Here is a 19,717-nt window from a genome sequence, read left to right as displayed (position 1 = left end):
CTCTGGTCCCCATCTCCATCTGACCCTCACATTCCTGCTCCTGGCATTGCCCCTGTAGTTCAGCTCCACCTTCACGCCCTCCCCCACCTTTGATTCGTTCGTTTGTTTCTTCATTTGTTTATTCGTAAATTCTGCAACAAGCATTCATGAAAAGCCAACTGTGTCGAGTACTGAACTAGTCACGGAATACAACTGTGAACATGAGACCCTTCTTGTCCTCAGGTTGCTCTAGAGGGGAGCACAGATGAAGAAGCAGTCAGGGACAGTCGAGTGTAATGGGGGCAGTGGGAGCAGGAAGAGGACCTAGTCTCTGGCGCCGGAGAGAAGGGAGACAGGAGCGTGAGGTATGTTCCAGGCAGAGGAAAGGGCTTTCAGGAAGGTTGAGAGCCAGGCCACAATCTGTGTGAGCCACTGGACCAGAAAAGAGGGTGAGGAGGACTCCTGAAGGATTCTAAGCAGGCGACATAATCAGATTTATATTTTAGAAGGATGTCAGGCTGCTGCATTGTGGAGAAGAGATTGGAAGTGGGCCAGATGAGCGAGGTGGGTCTTGAAGTTCACAGGCCTGGCATGATTGTGGCCTAGACCAGGGGAGAGGCAGAAGATTTGAGGCGTGGAAGAGGTGGAAGCCTCAGACCTGATGATTAATTGGATATTGGGTGGGGGTTTAGAGGGACGGGGGAGAAGATGAGGATTTTCACGCACGTCTGTGTGAAGAGACCACCAAACAGGTTTGAACAATAAAGCTTTTTAATCACCTGAGTGCAGGCCGGCTGAGTCCGAGAAAAGAGTCAGCGAAGGGAGATAGGGTGGGGCCATTTTACAGGATTTGAGTAGGTAGTGGAAAATTACAGTCAAAGGGGGTTGTTCTCTGGCGAGCAGGGGACACAAGGTGCTCAGTGGGGGAGCTTTTGAGCCAGGATGAGCCAGGAGAAGGAATTTCACAAGGTAATGTCATCAGTTAAGGCAGGAACAGGACATTTTCACTTCTTTTGTGATTCTTCAGTTACTTCAGGCCATCTGGATATATACGTGCAGGTCACAGGGGATATGATGGCTTAGCTTGGGCTCAGAGGTCTGACATTCCTGTCTAATTTTGTTAAGAAGAAAAATAACATAAAATAGTGTTGAAGTGTTGGGGCAGCAAACATTTTGGCAGGGGGGTGGTATGGAGAGATACTGCTTCTCCATAGCCTTGAAGGGCTGCTTCGAGCGGGATTAGGGGTGGTGTGGGAACCTAGAGTGGGAGAGATTAAGCTGAAGGAAGATTTTGTGGTAAGGGGTGATATTGTGCGGTTGTTAGAAGAAACATTTGTCGTATAGAATTATTGGTGATGGCCTGGATATGGTTTTGTATGAATTGAAAAACTAAACGGAATAAGAGAAGGAGAAAAACAGGTATTAAAGGACTAAGAATTGGGAGGACCCAGGACATCCAATTACAGAGTGCCCAAGGAGGTTCAGCATAGCCCTGCTAGCAAAGTTTATTTACTTTAAGAGGGAGTTAAGACTGGCAGTTTGGGGACAGCACCAGGAGATGTCAGCTGTGATGGTTTGGAGAAACAGCGTAAACCAACAGTGTAAATAAGAGCAGGGCATGTATGAGTAGTTGAGAACGGTGAATAGAAGTATGACTAGTCAGAAGATAGTAGGGATGACAAGTTTTTTTGGGTGCAGTCCAAGTTGGTCTGGTGTCTGGAATGAGACTGGGGCCTAATAAAAAGGAGCGTCCATACAGGAGCTCCAATGGGCTGTACCCTGCAGTATTCCGAGGACAGGCCCGAATTCTGAGAAGGGCAAGTGGTAAAAGTATTGTCCAGTCCTTTTTAAGTTGGTGGCTGAGCTTGGTGAGGTGTGTTTTTAAAAGACCATTAGTCCGTTCTACCTTTTCTGAAGACTGAGGTTGGTAAGGGGTATGAAGGTTTCACTGAATACCAAGAGTCTGAGAAACTGCTTGGGTTATTTGACCAGTAAAGGCTGGTCTGTTATTGGACTGTATAGAGGTGGGAAGGCCAAACTGAGGAATTATGTCTGACAGAAAGGAAGAAGTGACCGCAGTGGCCTTCTCAGACCCTGTGGGAAAGGCCTCTACCAAGCCAGTGAAAGTATCTACCCAGACCAAGAGGTATTTTAGTTTCCTGACTCGGGGCGTGTGAGTAAAGTCAATTTGCCAGTCCTGGGCAGAGGCAAATCCCCAAGCTTGATGTGTAGGGAAGGGAGGGGGCCTGAACAATCCCTGAGGAGTAGTAGAATAGCAGATGGAACACTGAGACGTGATTTCCTTGAGGATAGATTTCCACAATGGAAAGGAAATGAGAGGTTTTAAGGGGCAGACTAGGGGCTTGTAACCTACATGGAAGAGGTTACGAAATGACGAAAGAATAGAATGGGCCTGTGAGGCTAGGAGGAGATATTTTCCTTGGTCTAAGAACCATTTGCCTTGTGTGGGAAGAGATTCATAGGTGTAAGTTTCGTTGGGGGAGTAGGTGGGAGTGACTGATGAGAAGGAGAAAAACTGGCCTTGAGGGACAGAAGTTGGAACGCTAGCTGCTTTTTTTAGCTACCTTATCAGCATAAGTGTTGCCCTGAGCGATGGGATCTGACGCCTTTTGATGGCTCTTGCAGTGAATGACTCCAGCTTCCTTTGGAAGTAAAGCGGCCTTGAAAAGAGTTTTTATTAAAGAGGAATTAATGATGGAGGACCCTTGTGTAGTGAGGAAACCTCTTTTTGCCCATATAACAGCATGGTGGTATAGGATATGGAAGGCATATTTAGAGTCAGTATAAATATTGACACATAGTCCTCTTGCAAGACTGAGGGCTCGAGTTAAGGCAATGAGTTTGGCTTTCTGAGAGGTAGTGGAGGGGGGCAGAAAGTATATGCGTCAGGTGTGAGGAAGAAAATAGATTTTGGAAGTTATGAGAACTGTAGAGAGTGAGTTGAGCATAGTTTGTGATTTTGAGGGCCCCTAAAAGTATTAAAGCAGCGGCAGCTGCTGCATGCAGACACGAGGGCTAGGCCAAAACCGTAAGGTCAAGTTGTTTGGACAGAAAGGCTACAGGGCGCAGTGCCGGCTCTTGTGTAAGAATTCGACCGCACAGCCCTGCACTTTGGCTGTGTGTGATGAAAAAGGGTTGGGATGAGTTAGGGAGAGCTAGTGTGAGAGCACCTTCTAGGGCTATTTTTAAGGAATGGAAAGGAGTGGCAAAAGGATTTAGGATCTCTAGGGCTCAGCTAGGTTTGCTTTTGTGAGTTTATATAATGGTTTAGTCAGGATGGTAAAACTAGGTATCCAAAGGTGGAAGTACCTAACCATGCCTAGGAAGGAAAGGAGTTGTTGCTTTGTAGAAGGGATTGGAGTTTGGGAGATTAGCCGGACATGATCAGCAGGGAGAGCACGTGTGTTTTCATGAGAATTATGCCAAGATAGGTAATGGATGAGGAAGAAATTTGGGCTTGACTGAAGTAATGGGGGCTGTCTGTGAAGCCTTGCGGCAGTACAGCCCAGGTAGTTTGCTGAGCCTGATGGGTGTCAGGGTCAGTACAAGTGAAAGCGAAGAGAGGCTGGGATGAAGGGTGCAAATGAATAGTAAAGAAAGCATGTTTGAGATCCAGAACAGAATAATGGGTTGTGGAGGGAGGTATTGAGGAGGAGAGTATGTGAGTTTGGCACCGCGGGGTGGATAGGCAAAACAATACAAGGTGCAGATCCTGAAATAATTGTAAGACTTGTCTGGTTTTTGAACAGGTAAAATGGGGGAACTATAAGGAGAGTTTATAGGCTTTAAAAGGCCGTGCTGTAACAGGCGAGTGATAACAGGCTTTAATCCTTTTAAAGCCTGCTGTGGGATGGGATATTGACATTGAGCAGGGTAAGGGTGATTAGGTTTTAATGGGATGGTAAGGGGTGCATGATCAGTCGCCAAGGAGGGAATAGAAGTGTCCTATACTTGAGGATTAAGGTGGGGAGATACAAGGGGAGGATGTGAAGGAGGCTTTGAACTGGGGGAAAAGGTGGCAATGAGGTGTGGCTGTAGCCTAGGAATAGTCAGGGAAGCAGATAATTTAGTTAAAGTGTCCCGACCTAATAAGGGAACTGGGAAGGTGGGGATAACTGAAAAGGAGTGCGTAAAAGAGTATTGTCCAAGTTGGCACCAGAGTTGGGGAGTTTTAAGAGGTTTAGAAGCCTGGCCGTCAATACCCACAAGAGTTATGGAGGCAAAGGAAACAGGCCCTTGAAAAGAAGGTAATGTGGAGTTGGTAGCCTCTGTATTGATTAAGAAGGGGACGGACTTACCCTCCACTGTAAGAGTTACCCAAAGCGTCTGTGATGGTCCAGGAAGCTTCCCAGGCGATTGGGCAGTGTCCGTCCTCAGCTGCTAAGCTGAGATTTGGGAAGGTGCCAGTCAGGCAGCCTTGGGCCAGAGTTCCAGGGGCTCTGGGAGTGGCTGCCGGGTGAGTTGGACAGTCCGATTTCCAGTGGAGTCCCACACAGATGGGACAAGGCTTAGGAGGAATCCTGGGCTGCGGGCATTCCTTGGCCCAGTGGCCAGATTTCTGGCACTTGAAGCAAGATCCTGATGGAGAAAAAAAGAAGGTCCTGTAGGAATGCTTGATTGCTGCAGCTTAGGCATTTTGGAGTTCTTTTGTGCTGGAGATGTGGCTGGGGTTTGTCTCACAGTGGAGGCAAGGAATTACAACTCAGAAATTCATTGCTACTTGGCTGCCTCTACTCTATTATTGTACACCTTGAAGGCGAGGTTAATTAAGTCCTGTTATGGGGTTTGAGGGCCGGAATTTAATTTTTGGAGTTTTATTTAATGTCGGGAGTGGATTGGGTAATAAAATGTATATTAAGAATAAGATGGCCTTTTGACCTTTTAGGGTCTAGGGCTGTAAAGCATCTCAGGGTTGCTGCCAAACGAGCCATGAACTGGGCTGGGTTTTTATATTTGATGAAAAAGAGCCTAAATGCTAACTGATTTGGGAGAGGTCGGATAAAGGAAAAGGAGCATTAACCTTGACTATGCCTTTAGCTCCAGCCACCTCTTTAAGAGGAAATTGTTGGGCAGGTGGGGGAGGGCTAGTCGCAGAACAAAACTGTAAGCCAGACTGGGTGTGAGGAGAGGAGGTGATAGAAGGATTATAGGGTGGAGGAGCAGAAGCTGAGGAAGAATTGGAGTCTGATTCAGCCTGGTGGGGAGCGACCTGAGGAGCATTCTGGGGATTAGGTGAGAGGTCAGATGCGTTGGTAGAAAAGGAAGATTAGAAGATTGAAAAGACTCAGCAACGCTTGGGGTTGGGACTGAGGGGACAGGCGGGAGGGAAAGGAGGATTTGGGATGAGTGGCGTTGAGAACAGAGACTAGGGAGGGACAGATGTGTAAAAGAATGCCTGGACATCAGGCACCTCAGACTGTTTGCCTATTTTACGACAAGAATTATCTAGATCTTGTAGGATGGAAAAATCGAAAGTGCTGTTTTCTGGCTATTTGGAACCATTGTCGAGTTTGTATTGGGCTTAAGCGGCATTGCAAAGAAAATAAGGCATTTAGCTTTTAGGTCAGGTGTGAGTTGAAGAGGTTTTAAGTTCTTGAGAACACAGGCTAAGGGAGAAGAAGGAGGAATAGAGGGTGGAATGTTGCCCACAGTGAAGGAGGCAAGCCCAGAGAAAAGAGAGGGTAGAGACACGGAGAGAAGGGGTGGCGGGTGCTTGCCCCCCAGGAAAGTGGAGAGAAAAGAGAGGGTAGAGACATGGAGAGAAGGGGTGGGGGGTGCTTTGCCCCCCAGGAAAGTGGAGAGAAAAGAGAGGGGTAGAGACACGGAGAGAAGGGGTGGGGGTTGCTTGCCCCCCAGGAAAGTGGAGAGAAAAGAGAGGGTAGAAACATGGAGAGAAGGGGTGGGGGGGGTACTTGCACCCCAAAAAGTGGTATTTGCCACTAAGGGTGAAGGATCAAGGCAGGCGTCCCCGTGGTGATCACACAACTCTGAAACGTGGGTGAATAATCAAGCAGGTGTCCCTGCAGTGATTAAACACCAAGGGAAGACTGTCTTCCTGAGTCCGTGATTGGTGCCAGAGTTTTGGGTTCATGGATAAAACGCATTTCCTGTCTCTACCAGAAAAGGAAAGGAACCAAAATTAAGAGAAGGGAGAGACTGAAAGATGGCACCAAGATTGAAAGGAAAAAGAGGTTGAGGGATAGTGAGAGAGGTTGGAGAAGAGAGTAAAAAGAGGCCGCTTACCTGATTTAAAATTAGTGAGATGTTCCTTGGGCTGGTTGGTCTGAGGACCCGAGGTCATTAGGTGGATCTTTATCATGGAGCAAAGAGCAGGAGGACAGGGGATTGATCTCCCAAGGGAGGTCCCCCGATCCGAGTCATGGCACCAAATTTCACGCATGTCCATGTGAATAGGCCACCAAACAGGCTTTGTGTGAGCAATAAAGCTTTTTAATCACCTGGGTGCAGGCTGGCTGAGTCTGAAAAAAGAGTCAACGAAAGGAGATAGGGGTGGGGCCGTTTTATAGGATTTGGGTAGGTCATGGAAAATTACAGTCAAAGGGGGTGTTCTTTGGTGGGCAGGGGCAGGGGACACAAGGTGCTCAGTGGGGGAGCTTTTGATTCAGGATGAGCCAGGAGAAGGAATTTCACAAGGTAATGTCATCAGTTAAGGCAGGAACAGGCCATTTTCACTTTTGTGATTCTCCAGTTACTTCAGGCCATCTGGATATATACGTGCAGGTCACAGGGGATATGATGGTTTAGCTTGGGCTCAGAGGCCTGACAAGGATGTTACTCAGGTTACTAGCTCCTGCAACTGGATGGATGTTGGTGTTATTCAGTGTAATTGGAAATAAAGATGTTACAAGCAAATCTGTGGAAAATTAATGTTGAGCCCAGCTTTGGACATATTGAGATTGTAAACTCTGAGGGACATACTACCCTATTAGGTAGGTGGATATTACGATTTGGGTTCCAGGAGAGAGATTAGGGAATTATTAACGTATGTATGTTAATTAAAGCCACAGAAGTGAAGATAACTCAGAGAGGAGGTATAAAATGAGTTCAGACACTGCACAGGTCTGAACCCTGAAGACACCAACATTAGAGGTGACCAGAGAACAGTGGAAAGTGTTTCAAGGTACCCAAGAGTTGAACTAAAGGCTGAAAGAAAACAATGTAATTTCAAGAAGGAGGGAGTGGTCAGTAGTTTCAATGCCCATTAAGGTCAAATCAAACAAGGAAAAAAAATAATGACCATTGGTTGACAAAGAAGAGCTCAATTCCTTTCTACTCTATTCCCCACCTCCTGCCCTTGGAGACACATTCTGGCAAAGTAAGGAGAACAGGAGCTAGATTATTTCTTTCCCAACATTCTGTTGTGGATGATTTAAAACACAGAAAAATGAAATGAATAATACAATGAACACATGTATATCATCCATCTAGATTCAACTGTCATTGACATCGTACCATATTTGCTTTATCTAACCATCTATTCGTATACTTTTTTTGGTTGAACCATGTTAAGTTGCAGAGATCATGACCCTTCGACCCCAAATTCTAAATCGGCATCTAAAGCCAGATTAAAATGAATAAAGGAGCACACAGGAAGTAAGTAGATAAAACAGTGAATGGGAATTTTGCTTTCAAGAAATTTGACTGTAAAAGAGAAAGTTGCTGGAGGAGAACCTCAGTTCAAGGAAGTTTGTCTGTTTTGTTATTTTGGGTTTTTTTTTGTTGTTGTTTCCTAAAATGTATGACTCCATATTTTTGTTTATTATTAATATTAGGCGGGAGAGCCTAGAGCAAGTTTAACTGCTGATGGGAAGGAGCGATTGGTGGGAGAGAGGCTGAAGGGAAGAAAGGAAGTACAGAACGCTGAGTGATGGGAGAGGAGGCTTACTGAGCTGGGTGGGAGGACTAGCCTGGGAGCAGGGAGGACCAGCTCTGCCCAGAGGGAAGAGGGCAGGAGGAGAGGAGAGTATAAATGCAGATGGAGACTGGGTACAGTGGCTCATGCCTGTAATCCCAGCACTTTGGGAGGCCGAGGCAGGCAGATCACTTGAGATCAAGAGTTCGAGACTAACCTGGCCAACATGTCGAAACCCCGTCTCTACTAAAAATACAAAAATTAGCCAGTTGTGGTAACGCATGCCTCTAATCCCAGCTACTCAGGAGGCTGAGGCAGGAGACTCACTTGAACCCGGGAGGTGGAGATTACAGTGAGCCGAGATGGCACCACTGCACTCCAGCCTGGGTAACAGAGTGAGACTCCGTCTCTAAATAAATAAAGAAGTAAATAAATGCAGATGAATGGGAGTCTGGGGCAGGGAGCTGCAGGGGATTTCATCTAAAGCCTTTCCCTTTTTTGGGAACCAGGTAGTGAAGCCGTAAGGGCAAGGCTGGGAATGGGGACTTGAGGGTCAAAGGGGTTTCAAATACAGTGAATAAAGCCAACCAGGCCGGGCGCGGTGGCTCATGCCTGTAATCCCATCACTTTGGGAGGCTGAGGCAGGCATATCACCTAAGGTTGGGAGTTTGAGACCAGCCTGACCAACATGGAGAAACCCCGTCTCTACTAAAAATACAAAAATTAGCCGGGTGTGGTGGTGTATGCCTGTAATCCCAGCTACTTGGAAGGCTGAGGCAGGAGAATTGCTTGAACCCAGGAGACGGAGGTTGCAGTGAGCCGAGATCACGCCATTACACTCCAGCCTGGGCAATAAGAGTGAAACTCCATCTCAAAAGAAAAAAAAAAAAAAGCTACCCACTACTGGCAGTCCAGTGGCATTGGAGACCAGTGGGACAAGAGGGCCAAGGATGTGAGAGCAGTTGGAGGGACAGACACAGGGGTTGCGGGGGAGGGTGCTAGGAGGAAGTAGAGATAAGAGAAGGTCGATAGGAAGGAATAAATCAAGTATTGGCTCTGGAAAGGCAGGTGAGGATTAAGATGCCTAGGGTCAGTGAGAAGAGGGTATATAAGATTTCTCAGGAGGCTGCAGTCTTATTGTGGTGGTGGCATTGGAGCTGAAGAGGGCATCTCTCACCTCTCTATCAACTCCACTGACCCTCTAGTCCCTTGCCCAGAGACTAGGGGTAGGCTTGGTCTCTGGTCCCTGCCCTTCTTTCCCTCCGGAGGCCTTGTCTCTGAGCAGTGAAGAGGAAACCGGAGCCTCCCTCCCTGCCAGTGTCGGGTTACCAAGTTTTGGGGGCGGGCCGTCTGGTGACTGTGACAGGAGCCCCAGCGTCCTGGCCAGCTCAGTCCCTTCCTGGAGAAGGACCTGATGCAGCGATTCCTGCAGCTCCCGGGGGCTGTGGTGAGGCCCGGGGTCAGAGGGGCCTGCGGAGCTGATCAAGAGGCTGCTAGCCCTGTGCTGGCTCCCGAAGGAGGGCCCCCGCCCTGGTACCAGGCCTTGGAGCCTGAGGAGCTTCGGTGGCTGCAGGCTCAGGAGGAAGACACGACCCCAGAAGCATCTCTGGAAGGACCTTGCCCAGAGGCCGGCCAGAGCCAGAGCCAGAGCCGGAGCCAGAGCCAGCCACTACGGTATAGAGGAACCCACAGGAACCCCCTACCCACACAGACAGGAAGGCCAGGGATGGGCAGTTGCACTCTCAGCCCAGACCCCTTCAGGTCCCACCTTTTCCAATGGAGGCTTAGGCTGGCATTTAGGGTCCAGGCTGGGCGGAGAAGGTGGTCCAGGGGCACAGTATGGGGGCTGAGGGTATGAGTGAGGAGAGATGAGGGGCTTAACTCCCTGGAGGCTCTGAGGGGAGGAGGATAGTAAAATACTTGAGAGTTGACGTCCTACCTTGACCTTTTTCTTCCCACAGACCCCCACTGGAGTAGGTTCTGGATGAGGTTTGGGGACAGGATAAAGCACAGACAGGGTTTGGCCAGCCACTGCCTGCCAGTGGACTGGAACTTAGGTGGTAAGAGGTGGCAGGGAGGTGTATATCAAGGAGGTGAGCATGACTGACCCCCAGTGCCATGCTGGACCCCCTGGCTGGCTCCAGCCACCCCCAGAAGAGTCCCTCAGACTAGATCAGACTAGGGGTCAGGTCAGAGTGAGCCGCAGCAGTGTAAGGGGATCTGACTATGGGAGATAATGTTTCATGGCCTTAGGGTGTTGTTGTGCCTTAGTCCCTGCTTCTGTCTCTTGGGAACGGAAGCTGGTGGGAGTGAGGACGAGAGGCCCAGGGCGGTCTCACCTCAGGTGGTGGCTGCGGTCTGTGTCAGTGCATATATTCAACAGTCAATCTTGCCTGTGCTGGCTGCTTTAGGCCCAGTGGTCCTGCCCTCTTTCATTCCCCTTCTCCTTCAGGGGCCTGGAATGTACTCACTAGGCTGGGTGGGGAGGATGCTCTGGGGTGTGTGCATTTGACAGGCGCATGTGGCATTTTTGGGTGTGGTGAGGAAGGGAATACCCAGAGTTAAAGGAGATTGGGCAAACTTGGCCCTCCTTCCACGGATGCTCAGGGAAAGGACGCCCAGGGAAAAGCCGTCCCAGGGTGACTCCTCAGAAAGAGATCAGAGGACCCTTGGGGCTGGATATATTTGATCTTAGAAGCCTACATTTATCATCAAAAATCTCAACTAGGAGTCCACTGACCATTTTGGTGAATGAGACTGGAGAGGCCAAGTTTGGTCCAAGTTGTCTGTGTATTAGATGTGATGTGGCGTGTGTGTGTGTGTGTGGGGGGGACATGTGTGGGGTGTGTGTGTCTCTACGAGGGTGTGGGGGAGCGGGGACAAGTCTTGTGATATATGTCTGTGGGGGACATGTATGGGATATGTGTGTCTATATGAGGGTGTGGGAGAGTGGGGAGAAGTCTCCTGGTGCTATATGTCTGGGGGGTTTGTAGGTGTGTAGGTGAGTTGTGTGGGTGGTTTATGTGTGTAGAGTTTTTCTATGGGAGGTGTCTGTATGTGGGGGAGTGTGTTTCTCTGGGTGTTATGTAGGCAGGATTTTGTGGGTGTGCGTGGATTTATGTATGAATTCTGCTAGTGTCTGCGGGGCCTGTAGATATGTTTGTATGAGCTGTCTGTGAGGTGTAGGTATGTCTGTCGGGGGACATGGGAGTGTCTGAGGTGTATGTGGGTGGTATCAATGTGTAGTTGTCTGTGGGGTGCGTGTACAGAGGATCCTGGCGTGCAGTGTTGTGCATTCGTATCTCAGGGAAGGTGGTGCCCAGCTCTGTCATTGTTCCTAGGCCCTCGGTGCTGCCCAGGCCTACCCAGCTTAATGGTCTGTACCTATGCCCATGCCCCAGGTGTCCTGAGCTCAGCCTCCTACCCACTAAGAAACTCACAGTCTGGTCTGTGTTTGGGAGGGTAAGAGGGTGATTGTCTTCTGGCCCTGGCCTGACCCTGGGAGAGTAGAAGGTGTCCTCTGATTTGGGGGGCATCCCCCCAGGTGGGGGAATTTCAGATAACATGATGGGGCTGGATATTTTCTTCTGTCCTCACATGACAGATAGCGAGGGCCTCAGATAATGCTGGAAGGCATCATCTTTCTATTTTGCTTTCCATCAAAAATCTCTTTAGGAAAGACAGTTTCTAACATTCTTGGGATAGTAACTTCTTAGTGCCCCTCTTCTCATTTGACGTTAGGTACTCATGCATTTCTGCAGTCCTGTGACTAAGGCGCGGGTTGTGTCGCGTTCCCTTCCTCTCAGCGTTCGTCACTCATTTCTCAGCATTAGCAGCAGTCATTTGCCTTTTTATGACTGTTATCATGCTCTTCCCTCTCCTAACAGTGCTATCTCCAATTTCTGATTTTCTGTCATTTCTAAATGTTGCATGTCTGTGACTAAATTTGCACACATTGATTTTTTTTTTTTTTTTTTTTTTTTTGAGATGGAGTCTCGATCTGTTGCCTAGGCTGGAGTGCAGTGGCATGATCTTGGCTCACTGTGCAAGCTCCGCCTCCTGGGTTCACGCCATTCTCCTGCCTCAGCCTACCGAGTAGCTGGGACTACAGGCACCCACCACCACGCCCGGCTAATTTTTTTTTTGTATTTTTTAGTAGAGACAGGGTTTCACCACGTTAGCCAGGATGGTCTCGATCTCCTGGCTTTGTGATCCGCCCGCCTCGGCCTCCCAAAGTGCTGGGATTACAGGCGTGAGCCACCGTGCCCGGCCTGATTTTTAATTTTTATCACTGTGATATTTCTCAAGCTGGGTTCTTATGCCTGGGTCAAAGCTGTGGGTTATCAGAGTGTCATCTGGGAAATCAGTGTGTGTGAGTCCCCACACACAGCTGCTCACCACATTTTGGAATTGTCTTGGCAACATATGAGTTCATCAGTTTCACACAACTCTATCAGCTATATATAGACACATTTTTTTCATGCGTTTATTCACAATTCTCTGATCACTTCTTGATCACCAGTTCTGCATCCTCTGAGTATGGTTAGCCACATTGTTCACTGCACAAGGGCATCTGGCCAAGGAATACCAGCCCATGCTCCATGCACGGAACGGGGAGCAACAGCTCAGGGCTGTGTCTACCTGGAGGGGCATGCAGATGGCAGATGGGCTTGTAGCAGCCCTGACAGTGAATGCTGGAGAGAGACCTTATACATGTATATCAGTTCCTTTATTTTTTTGAGATGGAGTCTCACTCTGTCACCCAGGCTGGAGTGCAGTGGCGCGATCTCGGCTCACTGCAACCTCTGCCTCCTGGGTTCAAGCGATTCTCGTGCCTCAGCCTCCTGAGTAGCTGGGATTACAGGTGTGTGCCACCATGCTCGGCTAATTTTTGTAATTTTGGTAGAGATGGGGTTTCACCATGTTGGCCAGGCTAATCTCGAACTCCTGACCTTAAGTGATCTGCCCACCTTGGCCTCCAAAAGTGCTGGAATTAAAAGTGTGAGCCACCACGCCTGGCCTCTATTTTGAATATTAAACTTTAATTTACCATACCCCAAATATTTTTCCTTTTGTTGCTATTATGGGCTGAACTGTGTCCCTCCAAAATGCATATGTTGAAGTCCTAGCCCCCAGTACCTCAGAATGTTACCTTTGAGGTGATTAAGTTAAAATGAGGTTATTAAGGGGGGCCCTAATCCAATATGACTGACTTCTTTATAAGAAGAGGAAATTTGGATCTAGGCATGCAGAAGGAAGACCATGTGAAGACAGAGAAGATGGTTGTAAGAGACAGAAAAACCCAAAGTGTGTTTCTCCTACTCTCATACACACCACTCACCAGAGAGTGCTTCACCTCTGGCCACAAAAATGGGTGGAGATTTCTCCCCACCAACAACCTGTTCTCCAGTGGACACTAACTGGGTGTTCTCTAATTCAAGTCAATCTAGTGTTAGATTTTTTAGGTTAAGGGCTCAGTGCCACAAGACTGCCTTCTGCTTCAGATGCCAATTCCAAGTGCTAAGTTGTCACCTATAATTCTGACCAACTGGCTATAAATCAGGGGTTCCCATGCCACTCTCCTTGGGTTCAACTCTGTGAGTGGCTCACAGAACTCAGGGAAACTACTTATATCTACCCATTTATTATAAAGGATATAGACAAACACCACATGAAGAGATGCATAGGGAGAGGTATGGAAGGAGGGGTGCAGAGCTCCCATGCCCTCTCCAGGCACCCCACCCTCCAGGCACCTTCACATGTTCCACAATCTGGAAGCTCTCCAAACCCTGTCCTCTTGGGTTTTTATGAAGGCTTCATGATTGATTGCATCTTTGGCCATGTGATCAACTCAACCATCAGCCCCACTCCCCATTCCCCAGAGGTCAAATAGTGGGATTGAAAGTTTCAACCCTCAGCTGGGCACAGCAGCCCATGCCTATAATCCCAGCACTTTTGGAGGCCAAGGTGGGTGGATCACTTGAGGTCAGGAGTTCGACACCAGCCTGGCCAACATGATGAAACCCCATCTGTATTAAAAATACAAAAATTTGCCAGGTGTGGTGGTGGGCACCTGTAGTCCCAGCTACTTGGGAGGCTGAGGCAGAAGAATTGCTTCAACCCAGAAGGCGGAGGTTGCAGTGAGCCGAGATTGCCCCACTTCACCACTCCAGCCTGGGCGACAGAGCAAGACTCAGTGTCAAAAAAAAAAAAAAGAAAGAAAAAAGTTCCAACCATCTGATAATAAAAGATACTTCTATCACCCAGGAAATTCCAAGGGATTTCCATGTCAGATGTTCCTCTCACTCAGGAAGTTATAAAGGTCTTAGGATCTCTGCGTGAGGAACTGGGTGGAAGACCAAATATTAGAACAGAAGTTCTCCTAGCATCCCTATCGTCAAGAGTTTTAGGAGCTCTGTCTCAGAAGTGGGGTATAGAGACCAAATATATATTTCTTTACAATATCACAAGAACCATCTACAAGCCAAAGAAAGAGGCTATAGAAGAAACCAACTCTGCTGACACTTTAATCTCAGCCTTCCAGCCTCCAGAACTGTGAGCAAATAAATTTATGTTGTTTAAGCCACCATCTGTTGTACTTTTTTTTTTTTTTTTTTTTTTTTTTGTTTAGAGACAGGTTCTTGCTCTGTTGTCTAGACTGGAGTGCAGTAGCACAATCATAGCTTACTGTAGCCTCCAACATCTTGGTGCAAGCGATCCTCCCACGTCAGCCTCCTGAGTAGCTGTGACTGCAGGCACGTGCCACCATGCCTGGCTAATTTTTTTTATTTTTGTAGAAAGAGGATCTGACTATGTTGCCTAGGCTGGTCCCAACTCCTGAGCTCAAGCAATCCTTCTGCCTCAGTCTCCCAAAGTGCTGGGATTACAAGTGTGAGCCACCATGCCTGGCCTGTGGTTCCTTGTTATGGTGGTTCTAGGAAGCTAGTATAGTTGCCCTATTTTTCTCATAAATTTAGTTTTTAGATATCAAAGTTTAAAAATTAAATCTAGGCCTGGCACAGTGGCTCACACTTGTAATCTCAGCACTTTGGGAGGCCGAAGCAGGCAAATCACTTGAGTCCAGGAGTTTGAGACCAGCCTGACCAACATGGTGAAACCCTGTCTCTGCTAAAAATACAAAAATTACCCGAGCGTGGTGGTGCATGCCTGTAATCCCAGCTACTTGGGAGGCTGGGGCAGGAGAATCACTTGAACCCGGGAGGCAGAGGTTCCAGTGACCCGAGATTGTGCCATTACACTCCAGCCTGGGCAATAAGAGCAAAATTCCACCTCAAAAAAAAAAAAAAAAAAAGTGCTGCAAAGCAGTTGTCCCAATAGCATTTATTTAAGAGGGGCAGGGGGTGGGGGGCAGGGGCTGGGGGGAGATTCTTACTGGTTCCTAATTTATCAAGTTAGACATTTTATGAAATTCCCCCCATGACCTTTGACCTTATGTTTTTAACCTGGTACCAAACAGCTTTTATCATCGTCTCGTAGTTTTATGTTTTGAAGTCCAAGAGGGTGAGTTGTCTATCATTGTTTCTTTTCCCAAAAATTTTCTTTGGAGTTCTTACCTGATTTTTTTTTTCCAGATGAATTTTGCTGTCACTTAAGTTTGACAAAATGTTCCCTTTGAAATTTCGATTTTTTGAAATGAAGTATGAGATCTAAAAAAAGAAACCTGTGTATTGGCTCAGCACTACCCTTACTCCTCTCAGCCAAGTGCAAGGGATCACTTACTCAAGTCTTTATTCATCCCACTAGAGTTTAATAACTTCCTCGAATGGCTGTTCAGTGTTCAGCGACAGGTCTGGCTTTTGTTGTGAGGACATCTATGGAGTCTCTGGGACCCTTCCAGTCCCTGAAATCAGTTTGGTCTGAGAGGTCAGGACTTGGAAACATACTGGAGGCAGGGCAAGGGCACCCTGCTCTTGTTTTGACATCTACCTCTTTTCGCTGTTCCTTCTTATCCATCCAACTAGTCCTTTTCCCTGAGCCGGGTCCATACTTTCCCACCCCAGGCCCTTCCTCTTGTTTCCTGGCTCTCTGTTCCTGGCTCCATTCATTTCCTACACTGCTGTATCAAAAGTACCACAATTTCTCCTCGTTCCCACAATGCAGTACGGCTGAGCGCCTCAGAGCCCGCGGGACGCTGCGGTGGGGGGGTCGGGGGAGGGGGCATTGGACGGTGCGGATGTTGTGCTGGGCGGACGAGCGCATCTACATGGTCAACCTTCCGACCAACGTGCGCCAGAAGGATGTGGAAGACCTTTTCTACAAGTACGGCCGCATCCGTGAGATCGAGCTTAAGAATGGGCACTGCCTTGTGCCCTTCGCCTTCGTGCGCTTTGAGGACCCCCGAGATGCAGTGGATGCTATTTATGGAAGAAATAGTTATGATTATGGGCAGTGTCGGCTTCGTGTGGAGTTCTCCAGGACTTACAGAGGTCGGAGTGGGTGGCCCCGTGGTGGGAGGAATGGGCCTTCTGCAAGAAGATCTGATTTCCGAGTTCTTGTTTCAGGACTTCCTCCATTAGGCAGCTGGCAGGACCTGAAGGATCAATGTGAGAAGTTGGGGATGTCTGTTATGCCGACGTGCAGAAGGATGGTGTGGGGATGGTTGAGTATCTCAGAAAAGAAGACATGGAATATGCCCTGCCTAAACTGGATGACACCAAATTCTGCTCTCATGATAGTGAAACGTCCTACATCCGAGTTCATCCTGAGAGTAGCACCAGCTATGGCTACTCACGGTCTCTGTCTGGGTCAAGGGGCCGTGACTCTCCATACTAAAGCAGGGGTTCCCCACAGCAATTCTCTCCTTTCAGGCCCTACTGAGACAGGTGATGAGAATTTTTTCTTTATTTTTTAGGTTAACTGAGCTGCTTTGTGCTCAGAATCTACATTCCAGATTGAGCATTTAGCATCTTAGGAAGTTGTTTTAATTTTTTTTTTTTAAAGAAGAAAAAAAACTACATAATTTCTACCAGGGCCATATTAGCAGTGAAACATTTTAAACTGCAGAAATTGTGGTTTTGGTTCAGAAACAAGTTGTATATTTTTCACTCCTGATTATGGGTAAAAAATCAGTTCTGTCTTTGTGGGTTGCTCTGCTATGGAGATCAACAGTTATTGTGACTGAGTTGGCCCATTCTGCTTAGAAATATATTTTAAACATTTAGAAAAATGCTCATCATCACTGGCCATCAGAGAAATGCAAATCAAAACCACAGTGAGATACCATCTCACACCAGTTAGAATGGTGATCATTAAAAAGTCAGGAAACAACTGGTGCTGGAGAGGATGTGGAGAAATAGGAACACTTTTATACTGTTGGTGGGGCTGTAAACTAGTTCAACCATTGTGGAAGACAGTGTGGCGATTCCTCAAGGATCTAGAACTAGAAATACCGTTTGACCCAGTGATCTCATTATTGGGTATATACCCAAAGGATTATAAATCATTCTACTATAAAGACACATGCACACGTATGTTTATTGCAGCACTATTCACAATAGCAAAGACTTGGAACCAACCCAAATGTCCATCAGTGATAGACTGGATTAAGAAAATGTGGCATGGCTGGGCACAGTGGCTCACGCCTGTAATCCCAGCACTTCGGGAGGCTGAGGTGGGCGGATCACAAGGTCAAGAGATTGAGACCATCCTGGCTAACACGGTGAAACCCCGTCTCTACTAGAAATACAAACAATTAGCTGGGCATGGTGGTGGTGGGTACCTGTAGTCCCAGCTACTCGGTAGGCTGAGGCAGGAGAATGTCGTGAACCCAGGAGGCGGAGCTTGCAGTGAGCCGAGATAGCGCCACTGCACTCCAGCCTGGGCGACAGAGCGAGACTCCATCTCACAAAAAAAAAAAAAAGAAAAGAAAAAGAAAATGTGGCACATATACACCATGGAATATTATGCAGCCATAAAAAAGGATGAGTTCATGTCTTTTGTAGGGACATGGATGAAGCTGGAAACCATCATTCTGACCAAACTATGGCGAGGACAGAAAACCAAACACTGCATGTTCTCGTAGGTGGGAATTGAACAATGAGAACACTTGGACACAGGGTGGGGAATATCACACATCAGGGCCTGTCGTGGGGTGTGGGGAGGAGGGAGGGATAGCATTAGGAGGAATACCTAATGTAAATGATGAGTTAATGGGTGCAGCACACCAACATGGCACATGTATACATATGTAACAAACCTGCACGTTGTGCACATGTACCCTAGAACTTGAAGTATAATTAAAAAAAAAAAAGTTTAGTAATTGAAAAAAAAAAAAAAGTTCCACAGTTGGGTTGCTTGGAACAACAGGAATGAATTGTCTCACAGCTCTGGAGGCCAAAAGTCCAAACTCAAGGTGTCGGCAGGACCATGCTCCCTCTGAAACCCATAGGGGAATCCTTTGCCCCTTCTAGCTTCTGGTTGTTTGCTGGCAATCTCTGGCATTCCCTGGCTTGTAGACGCATCTTTCCAATCCTCTGCCTTCACATGGTAGTCTCCCTGTGTCTGTCTCTTTAAGTGGCTGTCTTCTTTTTTTTTTTTTTAATTTCAATTTAATCTATTTTTTGTAGACACATTGTTTCACCATGTTGCCAGGCTGGTCTCGAACTCCAGGGCTCAAGTGGTCCTCCTGTCTCAGCTTCCCAAAGTGCTGGGATTACAGGCATGAGCCACCGCACCCAGCCCACATGGCTGTCTTCTTATAGGAAACCAGACATACGGGATTAGAGACCCACTCCACTAGAGTAGGATTGCATTTAACTAATTACATCTGCAACAACTGTATTTCCAAATAAGGTTAGATTCTGAGGTACTAGGGGTTAAGACTTAAATATATCCTTTTTAGGAAGGACACAGTTCAACCCATAATATTAGATGACCACATGTTTCCCCTGATCTGTACTTTACTTGCTTCCCCTGGCTCTGGTCCCTCCTCGGGTCAGGTCCTGCCTGAGCCTCCCCTGGCCATGTCCCTTATTTGTGCCTGGACCCTCCTGATTAATACCCCATCCCCACCCTTGTGCCTTCAGCTGACCTCTTGTACCTCCCACCAGGCATGATGACCTGAAGGAGATGCTGGACACCAACAAGGATTCTCTCAAGCTGGAGGCCATGAAGAGGATTGTGGCGGTAAGAGGGGAAGGAGGAGGCTTCCCTCGGGGCGGGGCCTGGGTGGCCAAGAGCAGCTCTCCTTAGCTCCTTGTAGACCTTCCCTCTAATTAGTGCTGTCCCTCTTCCCCTACCTTGGCCCCACCACCCAGATGATTGCCCGAGGAAAGAATGCTTCAGACCTGTTTCCTGCGGTGGTGAAGAATGTGGCCTGTAAGAACATAGAGGTGAGCACTGCCTGGTGAGGGATCGCTTGTCCCCACCTCCTCCAGGACCAAACTCAAGCTTGGGGTGAGGAGGGAAATGATTAGCCCCTGGGGGCCCAATCTGCTGAGAAATGTCTCTGAGCCAAGAGAAGACAGTGTCTCCATGTCCCTGAACTGGATGTGGATCAAGGTAAAGGACTTGGATACACTCAGGGGTGCTCTCCCCCACTGGGAGAATTTGTCCCCATGGACCATAGCTGGCTGGGGAGATGACATCCCAGGGGTAGGGGGGCGGGCACAGGTCCCTGCTGAGAAGCATTCTGCTGAGAAACCTGCTCTCCCCAAGGTGAAGAAGCTTGTCTACGTGTACCTGGTACGCTACGCTGAGGAGCAGCAAGACCTGGCCCTGCTGTCCATCTCCACCTTTCAACGTGGCCTAAAGGTCAGGGGTCTCAGTTTGCCTCCCAGGGCCTGGGCCTCGTTGGCGCTGTATCGGAGGAGTAAGCCCGGGGAG

The 19,717-nt window shown here is 48.0% G+C and overlaps 1 protein-coding gene and 1 pseudogene across 3 annotated transcripts in view; both read left to right on the top strand.

Moving 5' to 3' along the window:
* AP3B2 (adaptor related protein complex 3 subunit beta 2) overlaps nt 1-19,717 on the top strand; it is a 50,410-nt gene that overhangs the window by 1,379 nt on the left and 29,314 nt on the right. For 2 of the 3 annotated variants that reach the window (XM_055277384.2, XM_055277385.2), the window contains exons 2-4: nt 18,943-19,018; nt 19,150-19,224; nt 19,550-19,645. In XM_055277384.2, coding sequence (XP_055133359.1) covers nt 18,943-19,018; nt 19,150-19,224; nt 19,550-19,645 — 247 coding nt within the window. The remainder of the gene's footprint in view (nt 1-18,942; nt 19,019-19,149; nt 19,225-19,549; nt 19,646-19,717) is intronic. The other variant, XM_055277386.2, reaches the window with a different exon arrangement.
* Nucleotides 15,773-16,711, top strand: LOC134736579 (serine/arginine-rich splicing factor 9-like; annotated as a pseudogene).

This window comes from Symphalangus syndactylus, chromosome 5 (assembly GCF_028878055.3).
Source record: "Symphalangus syndactylus isolate Jambi chromosome 5, NHGRI_mSymSyn1-v2.1_pri, whole genome shotgun sequence".
NCBI lineage: Eukaryota > Metazoa > Chordata > Mammalia > Primates > Hylobatidae > Symphalangus > Symphalangus syndactylus.
This window is presented reverse-complemented; position numbering and strand designations above follow the sequence as displayed.